This window comes from Anopheles gambiae, chromosome 3, assembly GCF_943734735.2.
Source record: "Anopheles gambiae chromosome 3, idAnoGambNW_F1_1, whole genome shotgun sequence".
Classification (NCBI taxonomy): domain Eukaryota; kingdom Metazoa; phylum Arthropoda; class Insecta; order Diptera; family Culicidae; genus Anopheles; species Anopheles gambiae.
Genome location: NC_064602.1, coordinates 68,540,581 through 68,568,522, shown reverse-complemented (window position 1 = coordinate 68,568,522; position 27,942 = coordinate 68,540,581). Strand labels below are relative to the sequence as shown.

Genomic DNA, 27,942 nt, shown 5'->3' with positions numbered 1-27,942 from the left:
GTTTTAGGAGGCTTATCTGTGAATCGGTAGGCATATGAAAAATCGGTAGGAATACAGATAAATCGGTATTTCTGGTCACTCTGGCTGTCATCAGGACAATGTTTACATCCACTACGGACGCTTTGTTGTCATCGCTTTTCTCCTTCTGCTGGTTTCGGGCGAATTATTTTGCACGCATTCAAAAATTAACGCCGGAATTCTAACAAAAAGTGATAAAAAAACTAATTCAAAATGAACAGAACAGTGAAACCGCGCAAGAAAAAAGTGAGTGCAAAGTTCGCTCGCTCAAACAAATTGCAGAACCATGTTGAACACTCTTTCCCTGTTTTTGTTTTGTTTTCCAGAGCATAGAAATGACACGGGAAGAGACGCTCTACTTCATCGAGGAGCTGAAAAAGTACCATTGTCTGTGGGATCGCAACGACGAGGGCCACAAGGATAAGCATGTGCGTGACACGGCGTGGGGCGAGCTTTCCGTCAAGCTGGGCTACAGTGCGGACGATCTGGTGGAAAAATGGGCCTCCCTACGCTCCTCGATGCGCCAGTACCGATGCACGATACGGAAAAGGAATGCGGCTGGCAGTAAGTGCGAAGCGGTCACTGCGGTTAGTTTTCTATTGGCGTTTTGCTAAAAATGGTTTTGCGTTTTTTCCCCCTTTCCCAGTTGACACCCGGCTGCCGTTCATCAAGTGGCCCTACTTTTCGGCCATGCTGTTTACGGTAAGCGAAGAGCTGGATGGGTTAGAAGACAGTCCTGTGATAGCGGTAAGTGTGCCGGCGTTTTGCTTTTGTTGTAGCTGCAAGCTCTCTAGTCGTGTCGTAAATACAATTTCAGCCACCGACAAGGATCCGGCTACCGCGAGCAGACCAGGATGAAGGCGTAGGAAGTCCATCGAAACGGACGAAACTGGAGGACGCATGCATGGAGGAGTCGAATTTAGAAGAGGTTAGAGAGCAAATGAAGGATTACTGTATTCAACACAATCATATTAACAACTTTTTGTTTGTTTCCTTTATTTGAAGCTGCCCACAAGCTCCACAACAACGAAAGAAGTGGGCGATCTAGTGATTAAACGAGTAAGTACTCTGCGACCAACTCTGAAAGAGGATTACAGTTTCCGTACCGAAAGTAGTGCTGCAAAATGTCATGAGCATCACGAGATGTTCCCCAACGAAAACAATGAACATATCCGTGGTAGCTTGAGTCTCATTGCTGATATTCCATGAAAGTGCGTCATGACATGCCGAACGCTAGATGCGAATGCTTGTGTCCAACGCGATAGTCTAACTGTGACAAGCTGAGCTTACAGGGGTTTCCAGAAGTTCTCATAGCTGGAATTGGACTCTATAGCATCATTGTTGGACAAATCTCATAGGAATTTCCAAGAAGCCTGTCCAAAAGAGGTGCCCAGATTCCAATTTCGATCGTATGTAGTTCACTTCGCATAAGGAAGTGTCAAGGAAGTGTCCCACAACTTTGAAAGTCCCTATAAAACCTTGTAATGCCGGAGCAAGCATAATTATGATTTTTTTGTGTCTGTGAACAGTGTTGCCAAATGCTACAATTTCAGTCACCAATACTCATGACTGAAACGAAGCTCAAAACAGCTCACGTGCACAACTAAGATGATCAGCAGTGAGACTCAAACAGTTGATAGACCAATCACATGCTTGATGACATTTTTTTAGCACCAAACTCTTGGCCACTCACTTGGTCACAACATTTTCTGTCGGTGATAATCACAACATTCTTTGAAAATACTTGTCGTGTGGTCTCAAGCAACAAAATAAGCATGATTTCTCGTTCTGTCTTCTTTGATTGTCTATCGGGTTAAAAAGAACGAGGAAACATGCTCATTTTGTTGCTTGGGACTACTCTCACGCATCACATATCTCTCATGACTATCGTGATGATCACCGACAGAAAATGTCGCGACCAAGTGACTGACCAAGAGTTGGTTGCACAAACTGTCACCAAGCATGTGATGGTCGCACCAACAGTTTGAGTCTCACCTCTGATCATCACAGTAGAATCATCACTCGTGACGCTATGACTGTGACATTTTGCAGAACTGATCACAGTATAAAAAAGTCATAATATAGTGACTGACCAAGCAATGGTCGCAAAAATGTCTCGCCAATCATTTTGAGTATCACCTGCGTTTTTCACAATTCAGTACGTGGCGCTGACATGGATTTTTTTCAGTCAAATTTTTTCTATGACTTCGATAGTGACATTTTGCAGCACTGATAGAAAGTTTTCATTTTACTCTCCATTACTCCCCAAATAAATAGGCACCACCCCCCGCACTGATTAGGCCAGTGAAGCAGTCCAAGCTGATGGCCAAGCCGCGCTACAGCATGGCACCGGAATTTGTTGCGGTCAAGGCGGAACCACGGTCGCGCTCGCCGTCACCAGCCCCGGGCGAGGTGCGCGGCTGCAATATACTGCACACACAGGACGAGGACGAGATATACGGGCACAGTGTGGCGCTGCTGCTGAAACAGTTCTCGGCCAAGACGAAGCGGAAGCTGCGCATCCAAATACACGACCTGATAGCGAAGGCGCAGAAGCACGCGTTCGAGAAGCAGTTCGGTGTGCCTTACGATGGGAAAAAATGATAGCTTCCAAGGAAGGCGCACAACAGCAGCAGTAGTGTGTAAGGAAATAGAGTATTATTAAGTTGTTTTTCGAATGTATGACGAGCATTTAGCAGACGCCACAAACCCCACAAATTGTGAAGGATTATGTTCCGTGTATTTTAAGGATTTCGTTATCCTTCGTTTCAACAATGAGAGCGAGAAAATAGTAACAAGAGTAATACATGTCTACCACACCGACAATTGGCTAAATCACACTATTAAACAGATTTGATCTATAGTGACACGCGCACGGTGTGCGGTCTTGTCATTGGTTTTGCCTACGCAATGGCCCACCCCCGCCTTCCCCAACACATACCTTTGGTAACGATACAACATATAAACGTAGAACCCCTCCTCCCAGCACCCTACCCTACAAGCCCAACACGAATGGATTAATTTATACGGCAATTTTCTTCCCCTTATCCTGACACCCCCCTTCAGCCGTCCCACTTTCTAGTATGGAATTTGATTCTGATAATACTGGATCATGTCGTACGTGCGCGTGCGGAAGTTTTGGTACGAGTTGCGTATCACGCCGAGCATGTGGGCGGCCGCCTCCTTGCTGTTCTTGGTCGGCACAAACCGCTGCTTCAGCAGCGTGATCGTTTGCCCCCGGAAGCAGGGCAGCCCGGTGTCGAGCATCAGCGACACCAGCGTCACGATCGCGTCCTGGTACGGGCGGATCGCGAGGAACGACTGGACGCACAGATCGCAGAACCATTTGAACGGGGCCGCCTCCATCTTGCCCCCCATCACCATCACCATCTCGTCCGTGAGCTTAAGATCCGGCTCGAAGCCAATGTTGCCACCCGGGGACGATTCAAACATGAAGCCAAAGTCTAAAAAGAGGGAAAACAAATTGAATCAAAGTTTCGTTCCAAATGTACCAATAAAGTGGAGATGTTTTCGAGAGCGAGAGAATATATTACCGATATGAATAATATGGCCATCCTTGTCGATCATGATGTTGCCGTTGTGGCGATCCTTTATCTGCAGCAGGTACCCGATCACCGAGTAGGCGGCCATCGATTTGACAAAGTTGCTGCGGGCCGACTGGAACTCTTTGGACGTTTCGTCCCCGTACTGGTGCAGGAAGTACTCGTACAACCCAAAATCGGTCTGCCGGCCCAGCTGGTCGCGTGATTTCGCGTTCGGCACACACTCGATCACACCACACTGGGGTGGGGGAAGGAGCGAAACAAAAGAGTATTAATAGACAAATTCAAACGATATCACACCAATTTCCGCTCCACTTACCCCGGGCGCTGTGGCGACGACACGGTACGGGAACAGGTACAGCTCCAGCCCAACCTGCTGGAACACGTTCTTGAAGATCGAAATCACTTGCAGCGCCAACATGTCCTGCCGCACATCGTCACCGACCTTAAAGATGGCCGCCTGCCACGCTTCCGGCCCAAGCGAGTTGAGGCGCGGCCCGTCGATCTGCGAGTCCGGATTGTTCGACACCTCCATCGCCATCGTTTCCAGCTCGGTGATGCCGCAGCGCTGCACGCGGAACCGGGCCAGGTACGGCGCCTTCGCCGCACTCTGCATCGGTGTGCCGCTGTTGTAGTCGATGTCGAGCACCATCGCTTCCGGGTTCGAGGGAAGGTAGCAGCCCGACTGGACCTTGATGCGGCTGAGCGCCTCCAGGCAGGCCTTCTTGCGCGCCTGGCCCTTCGGGAACGAGCGAATCTCGCCGCTGACGGCCGTAATTTTGCCGAAGAAATCAAACTCCCGCTCGTAGAACCGCTTGGCCGGGCCGGACAGGGACGAGATGATGTTTTGCGAGAGCGATTCCAGTGCGTCGTAAAGTGCTGGAGGGGAAATGAGAGAAAATAATGAAAAGAGTAAAAAGAAGTAAAAGGTAAGTGATATGGTTTTTCTTACAGTCACGATGATGCATCTCCTCGTCGATGTACATGTTGGTCTGCATGTTCCAAACGAGCTGGTGAGCCACAATTTGCGACCGTTTGGAGATGTGCTTGATCAGCTCCGTCACATAACCCATCTGGAAGAGGGCAAAAAACGAACAAATTAATCGTTTTTCTAATACTCCTAACCAAGAATGTCCCTCTAACGGCTTACCGTATCGTGTCGTAACGCTTGCACCAGCTGCGGAATGTACGGCAGGACCGCTTCGGCCGGGTACGAATTGAGCGTCTTCACCGCGTACTGCGCCGTCAGCGGATGGGTCGGATACTGGCGCGAAAAGTACGACAACGCCTGTATCGGGTTCACCCGCGCCCACGTCAGCATGTACACCAGCTCGGGCGCTTCGTTCAGCACCGTCTTGGTGGTGACGAGATACTTGAGCGCCTCTGGAATGTGCACCGCTGCCATCGGGTCCGAACAGACCAACCGGGTCACCTCGTCCTCGATCGTTTCCGCATTGCGGATGCGCTGAGGCAAAAACACCGCCAGCGCCGGATTGTACGACCAAGCCAACCGCGTGAAGTCACGCCAAACGTTCAGCTTCATCGGACGTGCCCTCCACTCCGCCACGGACTCTTCTCCCGGGATTTGCAGCTCGGGCAGGGCGAGTGGATTGGCCCAAATCAGCATAAACTCAATCTCAACGGCCAGCAGCTCCAGGATCAAATTGCGCTTCTTCATGTAATCCTTATCGTACGCATCCTTCGGGTACGGTGGACGCTTGATGCGTGCCGATCGTTTCGAAAGCGTCGACGTCGAGTGCGGGATCGTGTTGTACCAGCCGGCATTACCGCTGCTCGTCGAACGGGCCACCTCACTACCGGCCAGCGAAACCGTATCCAGCGACACCTTCTGCACGGACAGATTGACCGACGCCGTGTGCAGCTCGTAATCGCTCACCTCCGACGCGACGAGATGCTTCTTCTCACTGCGCATCGTCTGCCAGAACTTGAGCAGTATCGCAATGTCCTCGAGCAGCGCCTCGCGTGGCTGGCTCGGGCAGAGCTGCGGCCCGCAGAAGTAATCGAGCGCGTTAGCGTAGATCCGCTCGCGCAGTATGTTGCGCGCAAGCGATTTGGGAATAGTGTTGCCCTGTAGCAGCGACAGTCCACATTGGAGCAGCTTGAACCGGCACCCCACGGTGGAGATGTGCCGATTTTGCTTGAAATCCCTGCTGAACGGTAGACAGCGGTGAAGCAGCATACAAAACATTTCCACCTTGTCCCGGTTGCAGTACTTGGCCGTGTCGACCATCTCCGATAGTAGCTGCAGCCAGATCAGATGCGGCGCAACGACGATTGGCTTCGGCACCAACCGACAGCCTTCGTACGCAGCGAGCGGACTCGTCACATCGTGCTCCTCCGAAAACAGCCCCATGCGCTTGTCGAACGTTGTCTGCCACGCGGTCACCATCTCCTGTATGAAGCACAGCTCCAGATCCTGCCGGGCGGTCAGTATCCACTGCCAGCACTCGACCGCCGTCTCCATCGCGCTCTCGGTGAACAGCTGCACCTGCGAGGAGGAGATCGCGTGCAGCAGCTTCCGGTTAGCGCTCGAGCACAGTATCAAGTAGGCGGTCGCGCGCCACAACGCTCCACGATGCTTCGGGTCGCTCTTCTCCGCACAAGCGTCCCACACGTCCCGCACGAGCCGATCGGCCAGTCCCTTCTTCTCCTCATCCTCCAGCACGGACAGCAGGCCGGAAATCTCACCCGCGTACTTGCTGCGCAAGCAAAGCACCGACACAAACTTCGAAGTGTCACTGTTAACGCAGTGCGGTCGCTTTGTCGCCGTCGGAATCGTTGCGTTCGCTACCCACGTGTGCAAAATCGAATCGACGGCCAGCGCCAAGCCGCTGTGGTTCGAAAGGCTCGTCGATGGCACCTGATTCGGGTACTCCTGCAGATGGCTGCGCGTTGATTTCGGTGCCCATTTCATCGCCTCATTCACGATGCCCTGGCACCGGTCGGCGAAATCCTTCACGCGGCTTTCCCGCGCCGGCAAACTATCCATCAGCTGCAGCGTGTAGGGCGTCGAGTTGACGCGCAGCGTCGGCGTCTCCTCGTTCGGGTCGAGCGTGAGCGAGAACGCTAGCAGCTGCAGCACGTCCAGCATGCACCACAGCACCTTCCGGTTCCAGAGCAGGTGCGGGAACTTGTCGACCAGCTGGGACAGGTACTGGTCCGCCACCAGCTGAATTTGCTTGTGGATGTGGTTGAAGTAAACGAGCAGCAGCATCGCCTGCGATTCGAGCACCTTCTCGCGCACCGAGTCCTGCGCCAGCAGCACGCTGCGGAACTTCTCGAACACCTGATCGCCAATGCAGCGCACACACTGCCACATGCCGTACTTGTCCTTGAGCAGCGCATTATCGCACAGGTAGCTCAGGATCGGTTCCAGGCTCGGCTCGGACGCGTTCTCTACGCGCAGTATCTCCAGCCAGTACACGCTCAGCAGGTAGGCGCACTGCGCGAACGTGAGCTTGTTGATGCAGGCCGTGATGTCCGCGGGCGGGTGGTCGAGCAGCAGCAGTATTTGATTGCGCAGCTCCATCAAGCTAACGCTGCCGGACCGGATGGCGGAGGTGTAGTTTAGCTCGCGCATCTCCGACCGGTGGGCGGTTTGGGAGATGAGCAGGGGCGATTTGGCCGCTATCTGCTGCACGCCCTGGTACCAGTCGGACGGCCAGAGGCGCGAATTGGTGAAGCCCATCACCACGCAGTACAGCCAGAAGTCTTTGAACAGCTTGTGCAGGCGCTGCTTTGGGTTTTTGATCGGTGGAAGTCGTCGCACCAAGACCTGAGGAAGGAAACAAACGGTTAATGTTTTGAAAAGAAGAGGATAAATGGAAGCATTCCTCTTACCGCAATCACTGGAATCAGCATGCCGAGGTTGCCCGCACTCGAGCTAGCCTTCTGCGCACCGGACGTACTGTCCGAGGACCGTTCCGCCTCCAGCCCGATCTGCACGAACAGCTCCAGCAGCTTCCCGAGCAGGTCCAGCATCTCCAGCTCGCCCTGTATGTTGGCGGCAATGTTCGCGAGCGCATTGACGACCGCATCCGATACGTGGTGGTACGATTTCCTGTAAACACTGTTTCGTTTTTTTTAAACACCGACACAACGAGCAGCACAGCAGCACGGAAGTGTAGGTGTAGGTGATGGTGGTGGTCGTGGTGGTGTACCGTGGCGGAAGCAAAAATTTTGAAAATTTTAAATGACTGATTCAGACGAAACACAGATGACAAAGAGAGTGGCAAAAACAAAAAATAGGGCAAACGACAACAAAATGCAAAATCTTGACCACCGAGTGGTCTATGTTGTTACGCTTCTCTTGACGCACTAGTGAGGGATGAGTTCCATTTCCGGGGTGAGTCAAACAACCACACCAACAAGCCGGGTCAGTCACTCGGGTGTACGGAGATGGAGAAGAAAGTAGACACAGACACAGACGCAGGCAGAAGATAGAAAGAGTACGTAGCATGCAACAGAAGATCAACGAAACGGAGAAAGGGAAGAGGATGTAATCTGAAATGTCTTGAGATACTTAATAATATCATTTTTAGAGGAAGATTCGGCAGGTAAGATAGTTACGATTAGTTTGCAACAAATGATTTGTGGCGACAAAATAAAAAAGAGGAAATTTTTACATAAAATGAAACGATATGCATGATGCTAACGAAACCAGTGAAAGATCGAAAATGAATTCCAATTAGAGCACACACACACACACACGCAGAATGGAAATAGAATGAATGATTGAAAGAAGGAAGCTTCTGAAGCATTCTTCCTGAAGAAACGCCTACTCGCCCCTCGCACACATTACCTTTGCTCCGGATTGGTCGAGTAAGCGAGCGACGCGGCCTGCACGGTGACGCGCGAGAACATTTTCATAATCTCCTCAAACACCTGCGGCTCACACTTGGAGATGATCATGCAACCGAGCTGATCGACGATCAGCACATTCTGCTCCGATGGTACCTTGCAAAAGCGTTGGATGAAAAACTGCAATATGTTGTTGGTCGTTTTCGGCGTGTCTTTGAGCGCGACCGCCACGTGCCCCAGCATTACGATAATGTTGAGCGACACTAGGCTCGATTCGCTTTCCTGCTTTTCGGCGGTAAACAGACGGTTGGACACGTTCGCTACGAGGGCCGGCACACAGTACTGGTCGAGGGCGTGTGCTGCCCGTAGCGCGATGCTCAGATTTTCGATCGCTGCATCGCGCAACGCTTCGAATGCTTCCTGGGCGGACTTGGTCAGTCCTTTCGGTTTGGTGGCGTGATCGAACGCTTTGAAATCGGAGCCTTGTACTGTAGAAAGCAGAGAAATGGGGAGAGCATTGTTAGATGTTTTGTTTGGGGAAAGAAGAGGTTTAACTTAGTGTTGGGTAAATCTGATTTGGATTCGTGGAATCTGAATGAATCTTTGTAATTCTCAATGAATCAATTCAATGAGTCTGAATCTCAGTTGGCAAGATTCAGAAATCTCCAGAGATTCATGAGTCTCAAGGGACTCATAATCTTCAAAGATTGATAGAGCTTGAGCTTCTTATGAATGTAACAATATTGTTGTTTGTACAAGTTTGTTTTGTTACGACGGGCATGGTTGTTAAGTCGTGCGAGTTAACCACTGTACCATAGGATCGCGCAACTACAATATTTTGGAAATCATACATGTTTAATGATTCATAAAACCCTGGAGATGTATTTATCTTAAAAGATTCGGGAATCTTTCGAAATTCATAAATCCTCATAGATATTCATTATTCTTCTTTAGGCAAGAGAGATTCATGAATCTTTAGAGATTCGATACGAGATTAGAATCACTCATTGAGATGAATTAATCTCAACGAAAGATTCATAAAACCCAACTCTAGTTTAAATGCCCAGCTCAATGCTACTTACCCACGATTCGGAAAGGAGCGTTCTCTTTGTCCTTCTTCGTTTGTGCTTGCGATTGCACGTGAAGCTTCGTTAAAATTGGGCTCGGATCGACCAGGAAGTCCCGCAGATAGGATATCGATGTGCCCGCAATGTTGGGGAACTTTTGCGCCAGCTTTCCCAATCCCTGCAAACACACACAAACACATGGTCAATTTTAAAATTGAAAATTTACATTAAAAGGGAAAACATTACCTCCAAGCAAACCATTAGCAGCGGCATATGATCCATCACCACCTTGTGGCCGAGCACCGAGTTGAGCTTCTGGTACAGCCGACTGCACAGCTTATCGGCCTCTGTATGTGGGAGAAAGGCTTCCGATTAGATGATATCTGAACTCCAAAATATGCTATCAACTCTCATCCGAGCAGAGCGTTGCGCAATCAAATCGGACAGAAGCAGATCAACTTCAACACAACCAGACAGCAACCGCATTGCTTTGCGTGTTGTGAGTTCATTTTTTCGTTGTTTTTTTTCTTTGTTCATTTGTACAAAAAAACATACCCTTCCACCTGTCCAAAGCGAAATCCCCCGATAAAACTGTAGCAACATGAAACACGGGCATTATGTATAAAACAACGCAATGAAGGCAAATAAAAGAAACAGAAATAAAATAAGAAGGAAATAAGGCAACATATACATATATATGAACAGGACACAGAGCAGCAACACAATCAATCAATCAATCAGAAATAAAATCAAAAGAAATCAAACTCGGTAACGCAAATAAAACAAAAAAAGAAAACGAAAGAAACCAAACCACCAAAATCACCTAAACCCATCGTGAACGATAAACTTTCTTGCAGATACGTTAGCAGGTCGCACAAGTTGTCGACTGGAACCGATAGAACATGGGTGGTCAGAGTGCGGAAAGGAGTGTTCGGCCGATTGTACCGTGTTTTAGGTAAATACAATGAGCAGTGTGTGTGTGTGTGTGTTTGGGTGTGAGATTGTGTTTGGATGTCCGGGTTAAATTCAAACCGTACCTGTTTCATCGCCGATCGCCCAGACGAGCAAATCGACGCACGCCGCATTGGCCATCACGTTGATCTTGTACTTGTTGACGACGATGTTGCTAGGATCGCGCACACGATCGATGGCATCGTGCTGTTTGTTTTGCAGCTCGGTTTGGCCAATTAGGAACAGGCGCTTAACAAACTCCTGTACATCCTTCGTGAAAGGTGTTGGTAAGTCTACAATTTAATGGAAAGCAATGTTAGCAATCGATTTTTCTAATCCGTTCGCCTCAAACCCCTCTCACCTGTTTGATTTTGCAGTATCTCGCGTAGTAACGTCACCATCACCAGATTGATCGTTTCCGAGAAGCTCTTATACCCGTACGGTTTGATCTGATTCAGCGCGTATATATCGCCCGCCTGTTCGTCCAGATGTTCGAGCGTCTCCTTCGTCAGCAGCTTCTTCGCCAGCGCAAAGATCGTCTGCAGATGGTTGATCGGAAACTGGAGCCGATCGTTCTTCTCCATCGAGTCGCAGAAACGCATGTTCGGGAACTGGTTAAAGCTGGAGCCATACTTTGCGAAAAAGTACGTCGTCGGATCGTACGGCACGGAGTAGAACGAGCTAAGCTTCTTTCGGCTGCTGTGGATTGACTTTTCCGTCTCGCCCGCATCGACGGACAGGCTGCCCGACATCGATCGCGGTATGATCGAGCGGAACTGGCTCACGCTTGTGCTGTCCTTCGCGTCCGCGGAAAGGGGCGTTTCGGCCGACTTTATGACGAGTATTTCATCCTTTGGAAAGAGGCGGCAGAGTAGGGGCGGGTCACAGGCGGCATAACGGCCCATCGAACGGCTCAGCCCGAGCAGCAGCGGAACGGTCGCTTTGCATAGGATGATCGGGGGCAGCGTGCTGCTCTCCTTGCTGCCCTTGATCATGTTCGTTAGGACTGTCAGCACCTCCACCTGGATGAGGATGATCTCATCGCGATGCTCCGGACATCCGACGGCAATGTCGGACAGCAGGCTGTTCAGGCAGAAGGCAAACTTTTCCGCCGTAGGGATTTCTGTAACAAGGCGCGTAACGTGATACACATTGCGTAAAGGTAATTAAATCACCACCAGCACCGCCAAGGGAATTGCTTCCGGGAGGGTGGCAGGGCAGGATTTAACACTCACTATCGATTTTGTTGGGCTTGACGTCATCGATCCATACGGCCTTCGGGAGTGCTTTGGCGAGCCGCAGCAGGTAGGGGATGATTTCCTTCGGATACTGATAGCCACTCTCCAGGAAGTACAGCCCGAGGGCGATGACCGCATCCTGGGCCCGGGCATCGAGACAGAACACTCCGGCCGCATTTTCCTGCGGGCAGTACTTGAACAGTGTTTGCACCTGCGAAAAAACACCAACAGCAGCAAAAAATACACAATGACTCAGGGGCTCCAGCGATTCGGTGGGACACACACACACACTGCTAGCTACATACCTTTTCCCATGGTGTGGGCTTTATCATGGCCAGTACACGGGCCAAACACTGGACGGTTTTTTGGAAGGAAAAGCGCTCATTTCCCACCATGGCTGCGGAGTATATTTTTATCGCTACCTTTTATCAGCTCCACTCTGTTCTGCCTGTGTGCCTGTCTGGTCCAATTTTCGATCCCGTTTTTTTATTTACTTTTTTCGTGTGTTGACATTTGAGCGATGACGGCACAGTGGATTCGAGCAGTGTGCTCGAATGAAGAAAAACTCGACTTTATAATTTTCAAACGAAAAGCAAAAAGTGATGTGAAAAATGTTAAAATTTCTGTAATCTGCTTTTTAATTTTTTATTTTATTATTTATCATTCGTTTTGGTCCATTAAAATTAATTCCTCAAAATTAATTTCTCATTCGACCAGTAGAGCACCCACCGTGCGCCACAGCCAAAACGTCAACGCTGTCAAATGCCGAGGCATTTTTTTTGCGTTCATTTTTCATCCTTAGCGTGGTCGCAGGGCAAACTAGGACGGGAGCGGTTTTCTATCGGAAAAATATCGATTTTTCCCCGGCAAGCGACGTGCAGCGGTTTCTGAAACTCGGTGCTTTCCCAAGGGCCTCGCAAACGCATCGACGGTGTTCCGGATTGCGGGCAGAAAGGGCATTCCCGAACTCGAGCCGGGTGAGCAAGCAGTTTCGGACGGCTGCCCCCAATACAACCCTACCGCTCCTGCTGCCGCTGCTGCTGCTGCTGTCCGCCGCTGCTACGCCCGTTGTTGCGTTTCACTCTCCCCCCTTATTTCTTTCACTGTGAAGGTAAGCACCGACTGGTGGGGACAAATCGTTACACATCCCTCCATACCCGTGTTATTAGCACCCTCTTTCTGGCCCTTTAGTAAGACAAAAGTGAACGCGAACGCAATTGATAGTGAAATCTTCCGAGTAAACAACCAAGGGTCACTCACACAGACACATACGCACACACATACACGTATCGTGGTGCGCGTCCAGTGCCGTTCCCGGTTCTCCTCCTTCCGGGGTTAATTCCGGAAATGGATGGCGAAAAGTGCAAGACAGTGAATGTTTAGAAACAGTAATTTTCGTTTTCCTTCATCGCCACCAGCGCCCTCGTCGCACTCGTCGCCGCTCCCTGTCAACATACGGTGACGCCGCAGCAGGCTGCTGCCGACAGGCGAGAAACAAGATGGTGGTGATGATGGGCCCTTTCTTTGCGATTGTTGTTTTACAGTTGTTGCAGTGAAATTGCGGCGGTCCATTTCCCTGTAAGGGATTCGGCCCGGCACGTACGTGGGAAAATCAGTATCAGTTTCAGTTCCGTTCAGTAACCGCGAGTATAAAGCGTGCCAGAGCTAAGCAAGCCATGAACATCCAAAGTACGCTAAATGTCGAATGCGAAGAACGGCTGCTGCTGCTGCCGTGCGCGCTTGTTGACGGTTTGCCAAATTGGCGAAGTTCGATCGGTGGTGGTAGTTGTTGTCGTCGTTTTTGTGGTGGAAATCGCAGGACAATGTACGGTGGGTTCCGGCGTCGGAATCATCCGGATAGTGGTGGTGTCACCTGAGCCGACACAGGTGGTGTTCTAAGTATAAGAGTCAGTTTATAATGTAAAAGTGCAGTATACAAAAAAACAAGTTCAAGTAAGCGAAAGGCTATGGCCGGTAAGCTAAGAACTGTCCCTCAAAAGTATTACAAACAAAACAACAAAAAACCCTCCCAGGGTAGTAGTAGTTGATGCTTCTCATCCGCGCGTGGGCTGGAATTGTTTTATAATGAAGCCCGTCCGTTTTTTGCCGTGTGTTCAGTTGTTCAAGTTCAAACCCCAAAAGTCTCTTGTGTTCAGTTCAAACCTTTTGTAAAACAAATCAACCTAAAAAAATCGAAACTTCTTCCCCTTCCGGTACGCTTTTAAGGTAAGAGAAAACAGCAAACGAGCCAACCTCTCTCTCTCTCTCTCCCCACCCAACACAACCCAGTGATGCGATTTTTTGCAGAACCAGATCACAGAATTGCATTGCCTTTCTCGCTCTCTCCTGTGTGTGTGTTGGTTGGTATGCTTGTTTGAGTGTGTGTGTGCGTGTATGTATGAATGTGTAAACAACGGTGGGGGATCGAGTGGGCCATGCCGCGCTCCAAAGATGATGTGGCGGCGGCGACGGCGTCTGTATGGTGTGAAAATGGAATGCAAAGGGAGAAGAGCAATCAAGTCACATAGTCACGGAGACTTGCGTTGGAGGACATGGAGGAGATGGAAGATGGTTTCCGGTGCTCTGATTACTTTACCGTGTGTTTTTTGTAAGTAAGGCATCTCGAGCAAAGCCAAAATGGACGAGGATGATGGTCACAACTTCTAAAAACAGCACACACCGCAAGAACGGTTTAAGTGATCTGGCTTTAGTGATCTGAGCGAATTTAGACGAGAACAAACGGAGCTAATTTTTTTTATTTTCTTACTGTTATTGGGGTCTTTGTAGGAAAAAGGTGCCAAAAAACGAAACTAACTCTCTTTGTTTACTTGCAGCGACACCACCAACACTTCCACGGTACGGAGCAAGAGTGACACAAGCGGTACAGGGAAAGCATCGCACGAGAGCAATCCCCGCCCCACGCTTGCTAGAGCGAGATGGACAGCGATGATTCGAGACCGGGCTCGTCGGCATCGAACAGCTCCGATTCAGAGCAGGCTGCGAGCCCGGGCGGTGGAAAGGAGCAGCAGGAAGACGATCATTCCGATGGTTCCGGTTCGCCGTCACGTTCACCGTCGCCCGCATCGAACGCGGGAGACGTGCTGGGAGGTGGTGACGGCGGTGGCGACGATGATGGTGGTGAACCGAACGATGGTGGACGGGAAAGCAACCGACCTTCCCGGTCCCGCTCTCGGTCCCAGTCGCGCTCCAACTCCCCGGGCAGCTTGTCGTACGATGCGGGCAAGCAGGACTCGCTGTCCAGCCCGGCCAAAACGTTCGATGCCGTCAATTCGCCCTCGTACCTGAGTGCGGAAAACTCGCCCCAGTCGCATCCCAAATCGCCCGCCTCGTCCTCGGCCCACAATCGATCGAGCCGCAGCCCGAGCGGGGGGTCGCATGGCGAGCGGCGGTACGATCGGTCGCGCTCGCTGTCGAAGGAATCGAACCACTCGGACAACAGCTCGAGCAAGGGCGGAAGTCACCATCACCGGCGGCGAGGGGGCAGTGCGAGCAGCTCGAACCGCCAGCACCGCTCACTGTCCCGCAACTCGACCACGTCCAATCTGAGCGAAAAGCTGAAGGGCGAGGAGATCTCCGACTGCGAGATGGAGGAGGAATCGGACCGGGAGGACAAAGCGCCCGCATCGCCGGAAGCGGGAGGCGATGAGCGGGGTGTAGAGGGTGGAGCGGTGGCAGGCAGCGATGGTGGGCCGGGCGCGAAAAACAGCGCGCTCAACATGAGCCACGAAGATCTGAGCGACGTGAGCCTGGAGAGTGACAACGAGCCGGGCCGGGCGGGGGAGGATGAGGAGGAGGAGGAGGACGGAGAGGAAGAGGACGATCGGGACAGTGAGCGGGAGAGCGTGAAGCGGCACGCCGGCGGGCGGAAAGAGCACGACGGAACGGACGAGGAGCAGGAGGAGGGCGAGGAGGATGATGAGCACAGCCGGGGGCCGGCCACCTCGACCGTGTCCGCGTCGGAGCGGGACGGCAGTGAGGCAGGCGAGCAGCAGCAGCAGCGGGACGAGCGGCCGAAAATTACCGACCTGCGGCAGAAGCTGGAAGAGCGCAAGAACCAGCTGCGTAATATGGACGCGGACAAGCACACGATCAACGGTGGAGGAGGAGGAGTAGGAGGAGCCAGCGGGGCAAATGGCGGCGGTGCTGCGGTGGCACGAAACCACGACAAAATCCTGCACGAGGGCAACCTGATGGACAGCAAGAACGATGAGGATGCGCTCGACTTTGAGGCGGAGGAGGGCGAATGCAACGATGCACCGAAGGAGCCGGAGAAGAAAGCAGATGATGCCACAGAGAAGGGCAAAAAAGAGGAAGCAAAGGAAGGAGCAGCAGCGGCCGGTGGCGACGATGAGCTGGAGGAGGGCGAAGAGCTAGAGGAGGGCGAAGTGACGGATGAGGACGAGAAGCGGCCGGAAGAGTCGGAACCAAAACCAGTCTGTCGATTCTACACGCGAGGCCAGTGTACCTGGGGCATGAGCTGCCGCTTCCTGCACCCGGGCGTCACCGACAAGGGCAACTACACAATGTTCGACATGGTGCGGCCCGTACCGGTGACGCATCAGCCGCCCGGGTACGGGGGCCACCCGGCGGCCCCGCTCTACCCGCCCGACTATCGCCACGAGCGGCCGCCGCTGCATCATCTGGCGCACCATCCGGTCGCGGTAGTGGCACCGTACCCGGCCACGGTCGGGCTGCCCCCGCCGGTGCGTCCCGTCGAGCCGGTCGTCGCTGAAAGTGCCTGGGAGCGGGGGCTGCGCACGGCCAAGGAGATGATGCGCAAGGCGAACAAGCGCAAGGAGCAGGACATCGATTTCGACGACAAAAAGATGAACCTGACGCTGACGCAGGACGAGCTGGAGAAGGACAACTACTACACGCGGGATCGTGCGTCGCCGTCGGATGTAAGTGGGAGCACAGTTTTCATTCGCTTGCAACGATTACTCTTACGGTTTTCCCCCTTTCTTTTGTTTTAGATTACACCTGCCTACCCTGGAAGACCCCCTGCAGCGGTACCGCCCGGTTACGATTATCCTGCCCCGACGTCAAAGTACCCGCGGGGCGGCGCTGGCGGTGGTGCGGCCGGTCCCGGTGCACCCCCGTTCGAGGAGGATGCGTTCGGCAGGACCCATCGCTACCGGGAGCTGCCGTCGCACCGCATGCCCCAGTACGAGGATGACGATCTGTCAAAGCGCCGCCATCCGCGTGCCACTCGGGAGGTGATTTTGCAGCGTGCGGACGAGTGGAACGACCCATGGATGCGCTCGAAATCTCCGGGTCGGGACAAACGTGGAGGAAGACGTGGTGGTGGTGGTGGCGGAGGTGGTGGTGGTGCCGACCGACGAAGTTACAGCAACAGCTCCTCGTACAGCAGCTCCAGCAGCAGCTCCCGGTCCGGGTCGAGCTCGGATTCGAGCCGTTCGCCCAGCCCGACCACGACCCGGCGCAACCGCTACGACAGCCACCGGTCGAAGGATGGCGAGCGTCACGCGAGCACAACGCACGTGCGCAAGGTGATACGCACCCGCTCGCCAAGCGTTAGCCCTCGGCGTGGTAAGCAATCTTGAGTGGATTATGGGGAAAAGCGGAGGTTCGTTTTGATTTCGAACTTTTTGTTTGTTTGTTTTGTAGGACGCAAAGGATCTCCCTTGCCGGTCAAACGAATGGACAAACGAGGACCATCGCCGGTGGTAGAGAAGCGCATGGTCGAGAAGGTGGTCACCTCCAAGCGAAAGATGGTAATTTGCGACAAAATGAAGACTGTCTGCTGTGTAACGCTCACTAAATGCTGTTTCCGTTTCATTTCATTTCAGTCCCCTCCGATGCACAAAGCATCCGCGGCCAAACACAGGCGACACTCGAGCAGCTCCGGCTCCGGTTCGTCCGATTCGAGCGATTCCGGCTCGGAAAGCTCGTACTCCTCCAGCTCCTCCAGCTCGTCGCGCGGCGCTGGCAAGGGAAGAACGGCAAAGGTTCGCGCGTCGGAAAAATCCTCCAAATCAGCCAGCATGGGAAAGAAGGGTAAGCGAATTAGTGGAACCATTGTATGCGGTATTACTGTATGCTCACTTGTGATGCCTGTTCCTTTGCAGATTCAAAGAAGCACAGCGAGGGCAAGGGTGGCGGTGCGCAGGTGATACCGCCCTCGAGTGCGGCGATGGAGAAGGCGAATGCGGCCGCGTCGAAAAAGTCGTCGCGCCGGGAAGAACTGCTGAAGCAGCTGCGAGCCGTCGAGGAAGCGATCGCCCGGAAGCGCACTAAGATATCATAAATCTCCTCTCCCGTTTACCCTCCCAACACCACCACCCTTTACTATTACCTACTACAACAACCCCGTTTCATCACCGCACGATCACAATCATCCACTTTCCGTCGATCCATCCCAATCTCCCGCGAGCTACACGATAAGAAAGAACAGTTTGATGTTTGGGTAAATGCGCCGCAGGCACCACACACATAGACAGGCACTACATATACACAGACTCCGTAAAACCCATTCCAGTATAAGAGGACGGAGATGTGACGAAAGGGGAGGAGGAACAGTGTCCCGTAAAGTAAGGGAAGCGTTTCCCTTTCCCCTAATCAGCCTCCCCAATGCACCACCTGGAAAATGAACACAATTACGATTAAATTAAGCATAGGCCACAGCTAGGAAGCAACAGATACGCGTTTTTTTCTCTTATTTTCATAACATTTTTATGTTGTTTTTTTTTTCTTTCTCTCCTATGACAATGTGTCCCACACATGAAGATTTGCTAGTGGAGGAACTAGTGGGTGGGCGGTTAGAACGGCCGGCCTAGTTTTGCGGACGAATTAAATGTATTCTAATAAACGATGAAAGCGACAGGATTTAAATGTACAACTAGAGCATAGTTTTGTTTAAAGAGATGACGAAAGGAGACATTGAACTCCCAACCTTACCAATTGTCAACCATGTTCACGGACTTTATCGACAGCAACGGTCTAAAATCAGCATTTGCCAACCAGTTGAAGCTCAAATTGATGCTTTCCAACCGCTTCAGCAGCTGACCACCAGGGACGATCACGTTCGTGGGCTGATTCTTGCTGAGCACTAGCTCCATCATGTTGAGTTGCTGTTGAGATCGATCGTATTTATAGAACAATCCTCAAATCCTCCGACATCCCGTCATGTTCCGAGCAGGACTGCATCTCAATTCTTCCCGATACCTTGCTCGGCGCCTCGTTCTCTATTGTATGGATGCGGGTCACTCTTAACGTCACTCTCTGCAAACATCTGATATACGATAGCACACCAATGTCGAACCCTTCTAGCCGATTGTTTTGCATAACAAGTGACAAAATTCGCTCTCAACAAGCAACGCCGGGAGTGGCATGGATCACCGGGATATTGTTATAGTAGAAGCTAACGTACCGTAAATTTAGCAACTTTTGCTACAACAAATCCAGTTCTAGTGCGATATGCAGCGAATGGGTAATGACGGTTGCGGAAGCAGATTGCGGCTTCCGTGCAGAATGAACTAGTAATGGATGAAGTTGGCAAAAATTAGCAGGCGACTCCGATCCGACTCCGTTAATTTCGCAATCGACTCCGGATGGTACATCCGCCCAGCATTATCCAGAGTCTTTCGGAATCATCTGGAGCGTTCCAGAATCGCCCAGAGTCGGAGTTGTCCAGAGTCGGTCGGCATCGGAGTCGGAGTCGAAGTAGTCCGGAGTCGTCCGGAATCGGTTGGAGTTAGAGTCGATCGGAGTCGAAAGCAAAGGCTTGTATACGAAATGTACGCGAAAAACGAAAGACAGAAGAATGCAACGAAATAAAATGCCTGACCATAAGCACATTGCACCGGACGGTTCCAGTTGACTCCAACCAACTCCGATTCCGGTCGTCTCCGATCGACTCTGGACGACTCCGAATGACTCTGACCCCGGTCGACTCTGAACGACTCCTGACAACTCCAACATTAACATCGGTTACCGTCAGCTGGGCAGTGGCGTTGATCGGATAGGAAAACGCGAACATGTACTCTTCGTCTAAGTGCAGGGTTTCCATGCCTGACCATAAGCACATTGCACCGGACGGTTCCAGTTGACTCCAACCAACTCCGATTCCGGTCGTCTCCGATCGACTCTGGACGACTTCGAATGACTCTGACCCCGGTCGACTCTGAACGACTCCTGACAACTCCAACATTAACATCGGTTACCGTCAGCTGGGCAGTAGCGTTGATCGGATAGGAAAACGCGAACATGTACTCTTCGTCTAAGTGCAGGGTTTCCAGCATGCACGTTACGCCGTTACAGTAAAACTTAAGCGAAATGGTTAGTTTAATGTTTGAGGCAAGTAGAAGGCACTGTCCAAAAGCGAGCAAATGATTAATGAACCTCATTGAATAAACAGGAAGGGGATGCAGCTTACCACCAGCCTCTCATGTCATCTAGTTGTGATGTTTAAAAGAACACTAACACAGAAATGATTGCTCTGATCGTATGAAAACATATCCTGCGTAAGGTCGTTGTACGCACGTTCTTTCTTCTAACATAATTTTAATGAGCCTAGAGCCTAGTTTTGTTTTGCGCTTATTATACGCTTCATTCATACTCAGACACACGCTCGGTGAATTATAGGGAAATTTTGATGATTTGAGTCTGTGTGAATGATCACAACAGTCGATGATTGATGGTTGTTGCGTACATTCATTCGCGCCATTTGTCTAGGGCGTTGGGAGATACATCAAGACGAACTGAGTCATATCGAAAACATCATTCCTTTAAGTTCTAAGGGTACCAAACGGTATCAACAGCCTTAAAGAAGTAGTTATATAAAGTTATCTGTGACATCTTCGTACCTAGCTTATTAGTCCAATGCTAGACACAGGGCAGTAGTGATGGATAATCTGAAAGTCAAGCTGGTGCATCCAATCCGAATCAAAACCGGATTTGACTCTGTACTGAATTCGAACGCCTCCGGACGAGTTCGGTCAATTCCGGGCGAATCCGGATAAGTCTGAACTGGAACCTGGAATTCGAAACACAACGAAAATTCAACTACAGATTCTTCAAATCTATTGCTTTAAAAACAATCGCATCCTGGTTGGTGAACGGCGTACCAATCCAACAAGTACTCTCAGCAAGAGAAGAAATAGTAACCGAAGTTTGAATCAAATTGGTTTTCATCTGCTTCCCGTATCTAACGTTGTTGAAAGGTTGATGTTGCAGTAAGGTATTCCTGTGGCCTTACAAGGTTTATCTGAGATGGTCAGAATGCAGGTTGGTTGTCTGTGAAACTTCCTGTTCGCAAAACTCTCTTACTGATCATCGGGATGCCTGTATTATTTGTTACAACAACATACTATATGTGTTCCACAGACGGATCCATATTGGATAGTATGCCCTTGATAGTTTACAGGTAGGATCCTCTCTGATATGCCGTTTTTATTCAAAAGAGAGTCTTCATTGATCGATAGGTTTTCTATGAGACTAACACGTAAGTCTAAACCCCTAAGATATTAAGTCGAATTGTCTTTTTTTAATACTTAAAAAAAGACAGGGTAAATACTCTTCAGTTCGTCTATGGATGTTTCGTAGTCATGGAGCGCCAACAGTCCAGCTCGAGGAGTACCAGCTCGTGGAAGTGTTACTCCGTACACCTAAGCTGGGATAACGTAACGTACCTATTAGTGATGGGCGTGTCGACCCGATCCTATGGGGTCAGAGCCATCCGTAAGGGACCCGGAGTCGTTCGGGTATTGAACCTACCTTGACTCGACCCGACCCGAACTCGCTACACCAACGGGTCGGAGTCGCTTATGCTTTCTCGCACCTACTGATCTATCGGGTCGACCCGAACTCGCTGCACCCTCGGGTCAAACTGAACCTACCGTGGCCCGACCCGACCCGAACTCGCTGCACCAAATGGTCGGAGTCGCTTATGCTTTCTCGCACCTACTGATCTATCGGATCGACCCGAACTCATTGCACCCGCGGGTCGGTTTTGATTCCGACTCCGACCTAGCGCACCCGCTGCACCCACGGGTCGGAATCGATTCCGGCTGGCTCGCACCCGATTCTGGGTCGGGTCGTGAAATGAATCGTATGACCCAAGACTAGTACCTATATAACGTATGTAACACCATTTACTCGCTAAAGACGCATCCTGTACCTAAGGCGTTTGTCCAATGATCTCTCCTCTAGATCAGTGATGTCAAACTTGTTTTGGGTCGCGGGCCGCAATTGAGCGCTGTTGGTTAGGTGAGGGGAGGGGAAGGGTGAAGATTATGTGATGAATAAAATTCTACCATTTTATACCAAAATAAATCATTTAAATATTTGAAAGTATTTGGTCCAGGTTTTGTTTTCTCCGTCACCCACTTCTATACCACATGGTGCTTTCGATCAGCGAAAATCATTAAGGATTTTTCTTTTGCCTAGAATCATATCTAGAATCGTAGAAATAAGAAATATGAAAATACAAATATATTACGTAAAGCAGTTTACATTTACTCATACTTAACTTTAGCGGCGGTCAGCCTAACTCAGAAATTTTCATCATTCTTATGCAATGTCCCAGATATATGCCATCCAAATGAGACTGCCTGGACAGTTTTTTAAACCTCCTATATCATCTCAACATATCGACACACGATGAACAAATGCTGCATTTTGACAACGCTAATAACTAATAACGATAACTCATAATTATAGCACTATATCGGCAAATATTCGCAAGCTATGTGGCCTTTTTTTAAGGAAAAGAGACTACCAACTTCTAATAAGCTTCGTACAATTCACGCCTTTTTGAAGTGCTTGGATTTTTAAGATTTTTAAAGGTATTTTTTCTGAAATCTAGCTAAAGAGTACCCACATCAATTAAGTGCAGAAAGTGGTATTCCGAGTGGTATACATGGTTTCCGAATTTTCCAGAAAGCCTCAAAGTCAGAAAATGGGCGAAAATATGGGAAAATATGAGTCCGACTTTGGGGAGCCGCCAGCAAACAAGAACTAAAACACATGCCATTCGAGGATACCTTCCCAAAAATAGCCAATGAGAGTAATTTACTTAAAACTTCATTAATCGAACTATTAAGGCTGAATGTTGAAATCTTGTTTCTCTCATTTTTCCTGTCTCGTAACCTATAATATACTCCAGCTTCATTCTTCGAGGGCCTCATGTGGCTCGCTCGCCTTAGGTTTGACTTCGCTGCTCTAGATCGTGTTCACGAGGATGATCGCAAGAAGCTTATGTGTGGAACCAAAATAGAGGCACATCAAGTGCCATTCAGCATAATCCTACCGCAGATTTAGAAAGCAGAACGATTCTGACGCCGGATATGTTTGTAGTTCAAGATTGAGAAAGTCATGCCGTTTTTGGACATTATACCTAATTCAAAACCTGTTTGCAATTTTTTTATTTTTCGGCATGCTACAGCAACCGCACAAATACCCAAGAAGTAGCACAAAGTTTAAAATGTATTCCAACCATTATGTCTAATGGCCAGATCGATATCAAGAATAGCCAGAATCTGCACAAAATGAAGATGCGAATAACCACCCCACCACCACATCAGCTTTTGGAAAGCTCTTGCCAACAAACAAAGTATATAATTAGAAGGAAAACGGATAAAAAGCATATCCCCGCGGCTGCTCGTCCTCGGCAACTATCCGGCTTCATGCAAATAGAACGCCAACGCCGTACCTGCCGTCGATCTGTGCGTAACGCAACTTTCGCTAGTAAGCGAGCAAAGGGATTGAAAAATCCTTCACATAATTATGCCACGGACAGTCGAAAAAGCTTGAATAGCAACTAGGCGAGCGCGCGCCCGCGAAATGCACCGAGCCCGACTGACCCAAGAAGTCAAGTTCAATCGGAACGTGTTACAGTTGATATTGAAACTGGTTTGCCAAAAACCGCAAACGCACCTCCCTCCCCTCCCCATCTGAGCAGGAATATATTAATTTCGCTTCCCCGGCGGACCCGCCAGCTTTTGGCATAATTTGGCAAAAGAGCATTAGGACAGGTTTTTGGAGTTCTTTTTTGCTGCTGCTTTTGGCAAACCACAAACCAGATGTATGTGTGTCTTTTTATTTGCCCTTTATGGAAAACTTCAACTCAACAAAGATGGCACCATCGAGCCGGAACAATGCCGGTTGTCGAATCGTAACGACCGCGGTTGGCTGAAAATCTTACGAAACAAACCTCCGCGTCGCGAGAGCTCATTAAACAAGCGACAGTTGGAGTGGAAAAATTGCTCACTCATTGCACTGAATGCACTGAATCAACCTGCACAATAGCCCCTTGATCTCCCGACATTTTGCGACATTGTTACGCGCATGGCAGTACGCGCATCACCATCACAGCGGCGGCACAGAACAGAACAGAACAGAACAACACAACACACAACGGTTATTAATCTTCTACCATCATTATATTTCAGAAAAGTGACGTCGCTCCTCAACGTAACCTCTCTTGGTTTTCCCCTATTGCAACACTGATTGTAGAATTAGAGGTATTACGAAACGCCATTTTCTCAGGTTTGAGTTCCTGAGGACGCATTGGCATCGGGGCGAAACTAACTTAGATATAGACACTGACTTATCGGGCGAAAAAGGTATGATTTTTGTTGCACTGAAACCGATCTTCAGGAACGGATTTCAGACGTTTGAAGTTGAATCTTCTTTCACATACACATCACGTAATTCACTCGGAAAAACTCAATCTTACGCACACTTACGCACTGACACACGCACGCCAAGCCGCAATGAGGGTCTCTCCAATGCCTTTTTTTGGGAGCTTGGCGAGGCGGCTTGATCTGTATCTCAAAAATTGCCTTAAAAATAATGATCTTTTTTACGTTTCGTTTTTGGTTCACACAAACACACTCCCCGAACGAACACTCTCGCCCGTCCCACGCTCAGATCGTTTGGTAGGTTAGGGGTCGCTGTGTATTGCTGGTTTGCGGTGCGGCCGCTGCCACACTGGCCGACGCTAGCTTCGGTCGCTGGCTCGCGCCGCCATCGCTCGTGAAGCAGGTGCAGAAGATCATGTACAGCATCTTGCAGCAGAAATCGGGCGACACCGACCGCTTGCCGGTGAGCACATCCACCAGAAAGTCACATTCCTCGTGTACCTGTTGGAAGAAGTTGATATCATGTACACGATCATTAATTTATGGAAGCGTGCAGTTTAGAATGTTACGAAGATCCGGTCACGATCTTCGCTAGCACGAGGATCGGCACTTGGCACACACTCACCTTAGGTTCCCGCACCTCCTCAACACCGCTCTCGATGCTGATCACGAAGCTCGGGTCAGTCTTTTTCCGTTGCAGCAGCTGCATATTGACAGACAGACAGACAGTCAGATGGACGGAGGCAAAATAGGCTCGATATTTGCAGAAATAGCCGAAGCAAAGCTTGCGACAACCAAACGAAAAGCGCTCGCGCTCTCGAACCGGACACTTTCTTGCGCCACAACGGTGTGTGCCCGCGCTGGCATAGATCATGATCGCGAACCTCACGAACTCCCCACCATCATCAAGTCACCATCATCACCACCACCATGTGCTTTACGGCTCGCTGAGCGCTCGTCCAGATGCAGCCCGGCGCGCGGGGTTCGTTTGGATTCGTCTCTCGCGGCTTTGGCTGAAAAGCTCACGTCTCTCGCTCTCTTTCTTTTTCGTTCTATCTCACTCTATTTTCCACCCAGATGGTCCGGTGGCAGCCGTCTAATGCTTCGTGGGGGAGCCAACAACTTGCAGTCAGTTCTTTAGCAGGGAGGTAAAGTGGAGAGGGATCTGTAGGCTTCTCTTCAGGTCGGCTCCACGAAGACTTCCAATCAAAACAGCAGGCCTTCTCATCCATCTTTCAGGTTTGATCTTTGCGGTCGCTTCGCTTGGTTAGGTCGAGCAACAATAAAAAAATGAGACACAAATGCACAATAATAAGTCGGTAAGGTTTCCGTGGCTTCGTAACGAATCGTCTTCCATCGCCAAACAGCAAGCCAAAAAAAAAAACAAGCCAACAACCTCTTCGACTTCACCTGGTGTGGAGATCGCTGCTCCGGTTGTTTGTTAGCATTATTCATCATTCATTCGCTTCAAAAGCGAGGTGAGCCTCGCCGCACCGCATGACTTGCAATGCCTTTTTGGCTTCCAAAATTGTTAATTTTTGTGTTTTTTTTTCGGTGTAATCCATGATGAGTATCAGCCGAGTTAGTGCTTCAGTAGAGTTGCTTTCACTTTCACTCTTCACACGAATGTGTGTGTATGTGTTTTGGGGGGGAGGAAGGTGAGCGTTTGTGGCAATAATTTGCACCATTTATTCGGAAGCAGTGACGCCCTAGGGCGCACAGCACTCCGTTGCTGCAAAATCAAGTGATCTTGCGGTTTATTGCTGGTAGAGCGCTCCAACACCTACTCGATCCTCGATCTCTATATCTCTCTCTCTCTCTCTCTCTCTCTCTCTCTGTCGCTCTGTCTATCTCTTCGTCTGTGTTCTCTGCTCAAGAAGGGGTACATTCCAAATCTGAAAAAGGGGGCCAAACACGCGGGTTGTATTGCGCATTTCAGAAGACCTATCGCCCTCAAGAAAATTGCGCAAAGCCGTAACCATGGCACCAACCATGGTTTACTACCGTTCGCAAAGTGGTATAAGGCGGTCAAAAAAGGCACAGCAACTAACGAAAAACAACGATCTTCAGAAAAGAATATCTTATTAGACGAGAAGACACGTAAAAACTGAGTTTAATTATTCATTAAACGAACAAAAACACATCGCTACATTAAAATGCTTTCAAAAGACTTAAATGCTCCGAAGAAGAGAAGAGCCGGTTTTGGGGTTAAAAAATAGCGAGAGCACCTGTTCTAGTCTCTTAATTGGATGTGCAAAATTTTATGACTAATTTAGTTAACTAGTTTATTTCTATCTATCTTTTACCACCACTACAAACCCATTGTGCGTCAATAGGCCATGCCGTTCTCTCTCTCTCCGACTGCGCAACAGTCTTGTGTGCGGGGGGAGGGGGGGCGTTCTTTCAACTTCAACGGGCTTGTGCAAAGACCGCTATTTCTCAACGGCCGCTCCTACACGCACCACCACCACTGGCTGCAGATATTGGAGAGTGGGAAAAACTGCAACAGCAACTGCAGCCCAGACCCAGTAACGGTTTTCGCCCGTTGGCTTGAAATAACAACACAAACACACAGGCACGCGAGCGCGCGCGCCTGAGAGTCCAACGGCCCTGAATGAAGCCTCCCGAAGCTAAAGAGCCCAAAGAGCGACGAAAGCCGGTTGTTGTCGTCCGAAACGAGAAACGAGACGTTCACCTCGAATTGGAACCAATCTTGAGGTCACCCTACAAGTGGGTTTTAAGGTAGGGATTCGAGAGATTCGATCATGCCCCGTCATGACACCGTTGGAAGTGACAACAATCATTCAAGGTCCCTGTGGCCTGCTCGTGATGCTGCATTCGAAGATGAATGGACCCGGTTCGGGGTGGGTAAATAATGTTCGGCGAAGTAATTATTGACCAAGTGCCGCAGACACGATGACCATTACTCCCGCAGGTATTGTGCAATTTGTGTGACCGAAGATGTTGACCGTGGACGCGAGGTACACATCGGGTAAATACAAATTTCATCACATCCTAGTAGGCATATCAGGGTGTGTGAAGCGCGCAACATTAAGCTTCGGCCACGTGCACATACTATGCGCAAAAGGAACGAAGGAAGGGAGTTAATGGACGAATCTCCATAAATCTTGCGCCGTTTGAGCGGAACTTAAAAGCATTAGATGAAGAACATTAAGCGAATAAAAAACAGATTGTTTGTGCGTGTGTGTTTGGCATTAAAATGTCTTTTACAAACCCGGACCTTTGTGGCATGAAATTCATGGACAAGTGTGGAAAAAAACCTAACGATCCGCAAGCAATTCCCTGCAATCTGTCGTCCGATCGCGAGAAGCGGGAAGCATAACTTGAAGGGCGGGAACCAGTTTTTTCCTCGTTTTGTTTGTTGGGAGCGTACGCGTAGCACGAAATGCATCATCAGACGTCGTCGTGTTGCAGTTGCATAATTTTCCAAAATGTGACACTCACGCCATGTGGAAACGGGCTAGATAACGAGCGGGACGGCGCGCGACTGTTGGTTGGGCAACACACACAGACGAAAGCACCTACCTAAACTGGAATGCATATCTATTTTTCCGTGCATTTGAATCGATTTTAGATTGCGTGTGTTTGAAGGTGAGCTTAGGGCGTGTTTAGTGCAGGTGAAATAACAATAACCTTAATA

The 27,942-nt window shown here is 50.0% G+C and overlaps 4 protein-coding genes across 9 annotated transcripts; 2 read left to right on the top strand and 2 right to left on the bottom strand.

The window, feature by feature from the left end:
* Positions 1–83: 83 nt before the first annotated feature.
* LOC1278861 (uncharacterized) lies at positions 84–2,882 on the top strand. The gene is made up of 6 exons (XM_318506.3): positions 84–264; positions 345–582; positions 665–765; positions 836–946; positions 1,024–1,077; positions 2,296–2,882. The coding sequence occupies exons 1-6, from the start codon at positions 232–234 to the stop codon at positions 2,620–2,622; spliced, it is 864 nt and encodes a 287-aa protein (XP_318506.2). The 5' UTR covers positions 84–231; the 3' UTR covers positions 2,623–2,882.
* On the bottom strand, positions 2,737–12,161 carry LOC4577816 (phosphatidylinositol 4-kinase alpha). 5 transcript variants are annotated; one of them, XM_061655308.1, is made up of 14 exons: positions 11,964–12,161; positions 11,656–11,869; positions 10,782–11,543; positions 10,507–10,713; positions 10,293–10,355; positions 9,716–9,816; positions 9,485–9,647; positions 8,404–8,890; positions 7,443–7,671; positions 4,732–7,377; positions 4,534–4,654; positions 3,901–4,460; positions 3,573–3,819; positions 2,737–3,482 (listed from the first exon to the last, which is right to left on the bottom strand). In XM_061655308.1, the coding sequence occupies exons 1-14, from the start codon at positions 12,051–12,053 to the stop codon at positions 3,097–3,099; spliced, it is 6,276 nt and encodes a 2,091-aa protein (XP_061511292.1). In that variant the 5' UTR covers positions 12,054–12,161; the 3' UTR covers positions 2,737–3,096. The 5 variants fall into 5 exon arrangements, with proteins under 5 accessions (XP_061511292.1, XP_061511293.1, XP_061511294.1 ...); XM_061655309.1 differs by having other exon boundaries at positions 7,443–7,662; XM_061655310.1 differs by lacking the exon at positions 10,293–10,355 and adding an exon at positions 10,025–10,060.
* Positions 12,162–12,402: 241 nt separating this feature from the next.
* On the top strand, positions 12,403–18,538 carry LOC1278863 (zinc finger CCCH domain-containing protein 18). 2 transcript variants are annotated; one of them, XM_061655251.1, is made up of 7 exons: positions 12,425–12,769; positions 13,203–13,884; positions 14,493–16,580; positions 16,653–17,229; positions 17,308–17,414; positions 17,490–17,697; positions 17,769–18,538. In XM_061655251.1, exons 3-7 carry the CDS (start codon positions 14,595–14,597, stop codon positions 17,945–17,947), a joined length of 3,057 nt encoding a protein of 1,018 aa, XP_061511235.1. In that variant the 5' UTR covers positions 12,425–12,769; positions 13,203–13,884; positions 14,493–14,594; the 3' UTR covers positions 17,948–18,538. The 2 variants fall into 2 exon arrangements, with proteins under 2 accessions (XP_061511234.1, XP_061511235.1); XM_061655250.1 differs by lacking the exon at positions 13,203–13,884 and having other exon boundaries at positions 12,403–12,769.
* A 5,195-nt stretch (positions 18,539–23,733) lies between these two features.
* Positions 23,734–25,157, bottom strand: LOC3291169 (uncharacterized). The gene is made up of 2 exons (XM_554244.3): positions 24,907–25,157; positions 23,734–24,782 (listed from the first exon to the last, which is right to left on the bottom strand). Exons 1-2 carry the CDS (start codon positions 25,153–25,155, stop codon positions 24,567–24,569), a joined length of 465 nt encoding a protein of 154 aa, XP_554244.3. The 5' UTR covers positions 25,156–25,157; the 3' UTR covers positions 23,734–24,566.
* Positions 25,158–27,942: the final 2,785 nt, after the last annotated feature.

Bases quoted from the DNA above. Each gene is read 5' to 3' on its own strand.
- LOC1278863 (XM_061655250.1), top strand. From the start codon at position 14,595: ATGGACAGCGATGATTCGAGACCGGGCTCGTCGGCATCGAACAGCTCC. The intron at 16,581-16,652 runs GTAAGTGGGAGC...CTTTTGTTTTAG, and splicing joins ATCGTGCGTCGCCGTCGGAT to ATTACACCTGCCTACCCTGG. The intron at 17,698-17,768 runs GTAAGCGAATTA...GTTCCTTTGCAG, and splicing joins AGCCAGCATGGGAAAGAAGG to ATTCAAAGAAGCACAGCGAG.
- LOC3291169 (XM_554244.3), bottom strand. From the start codon at position 25,155: ATGATCTATGCCAGCGCGGGCACACACCGTTGTGGCGCAAGAAAGTGT. The intron at 24,783-24,906 runs GTGAGTGTGTGC...TTCTTCCAACAG, and splicing joins AGGAGGTGCGGGAACCTAAG to GTACACGAGGAATGTGACTT.
- LOC4577816 (XM_061655308.1), bottom strand. From the start codon at position 12,053: ATGGTGGGAAATGAGCGCTTTTCCTTCCAAAAAACCGTCCAGTGTTTG. The intron at 10,714-10,781 runs GTGAGAGGGGTT...ATTAAATTGTAG, and splicing joins GATACTGCAAAATCAAACAG to ACTTACCAACACCTTTCACG. The intron at 9,817-10,292 runs GTGATTTTGGTG...TCCCACATACAG, and splicing joins ATCGTTCACGATGGGTTTAG to AGGCCGATAAGCTGTGCAGT.
- LOC1278861 (XM_318506.3), top strand. From the start codon at position 232: ATGAACAGAACAGTGAAACCGCGCAAGAAAAAA. The intron at 265-344 runs GTGAGTGCAAAG...TTTGTTTTCCAG, and splicing joins TGAAACCGCGCAAGAAAAAA to AGCATAGAAATGACACGGGA. The intron at 766-835 runs GTAAGTGTGCCG...ATACAATTTCAG, and splicing joins AAGACAGTCCTGTGATAGCG to CCACCGACAAGGATCCGGCT.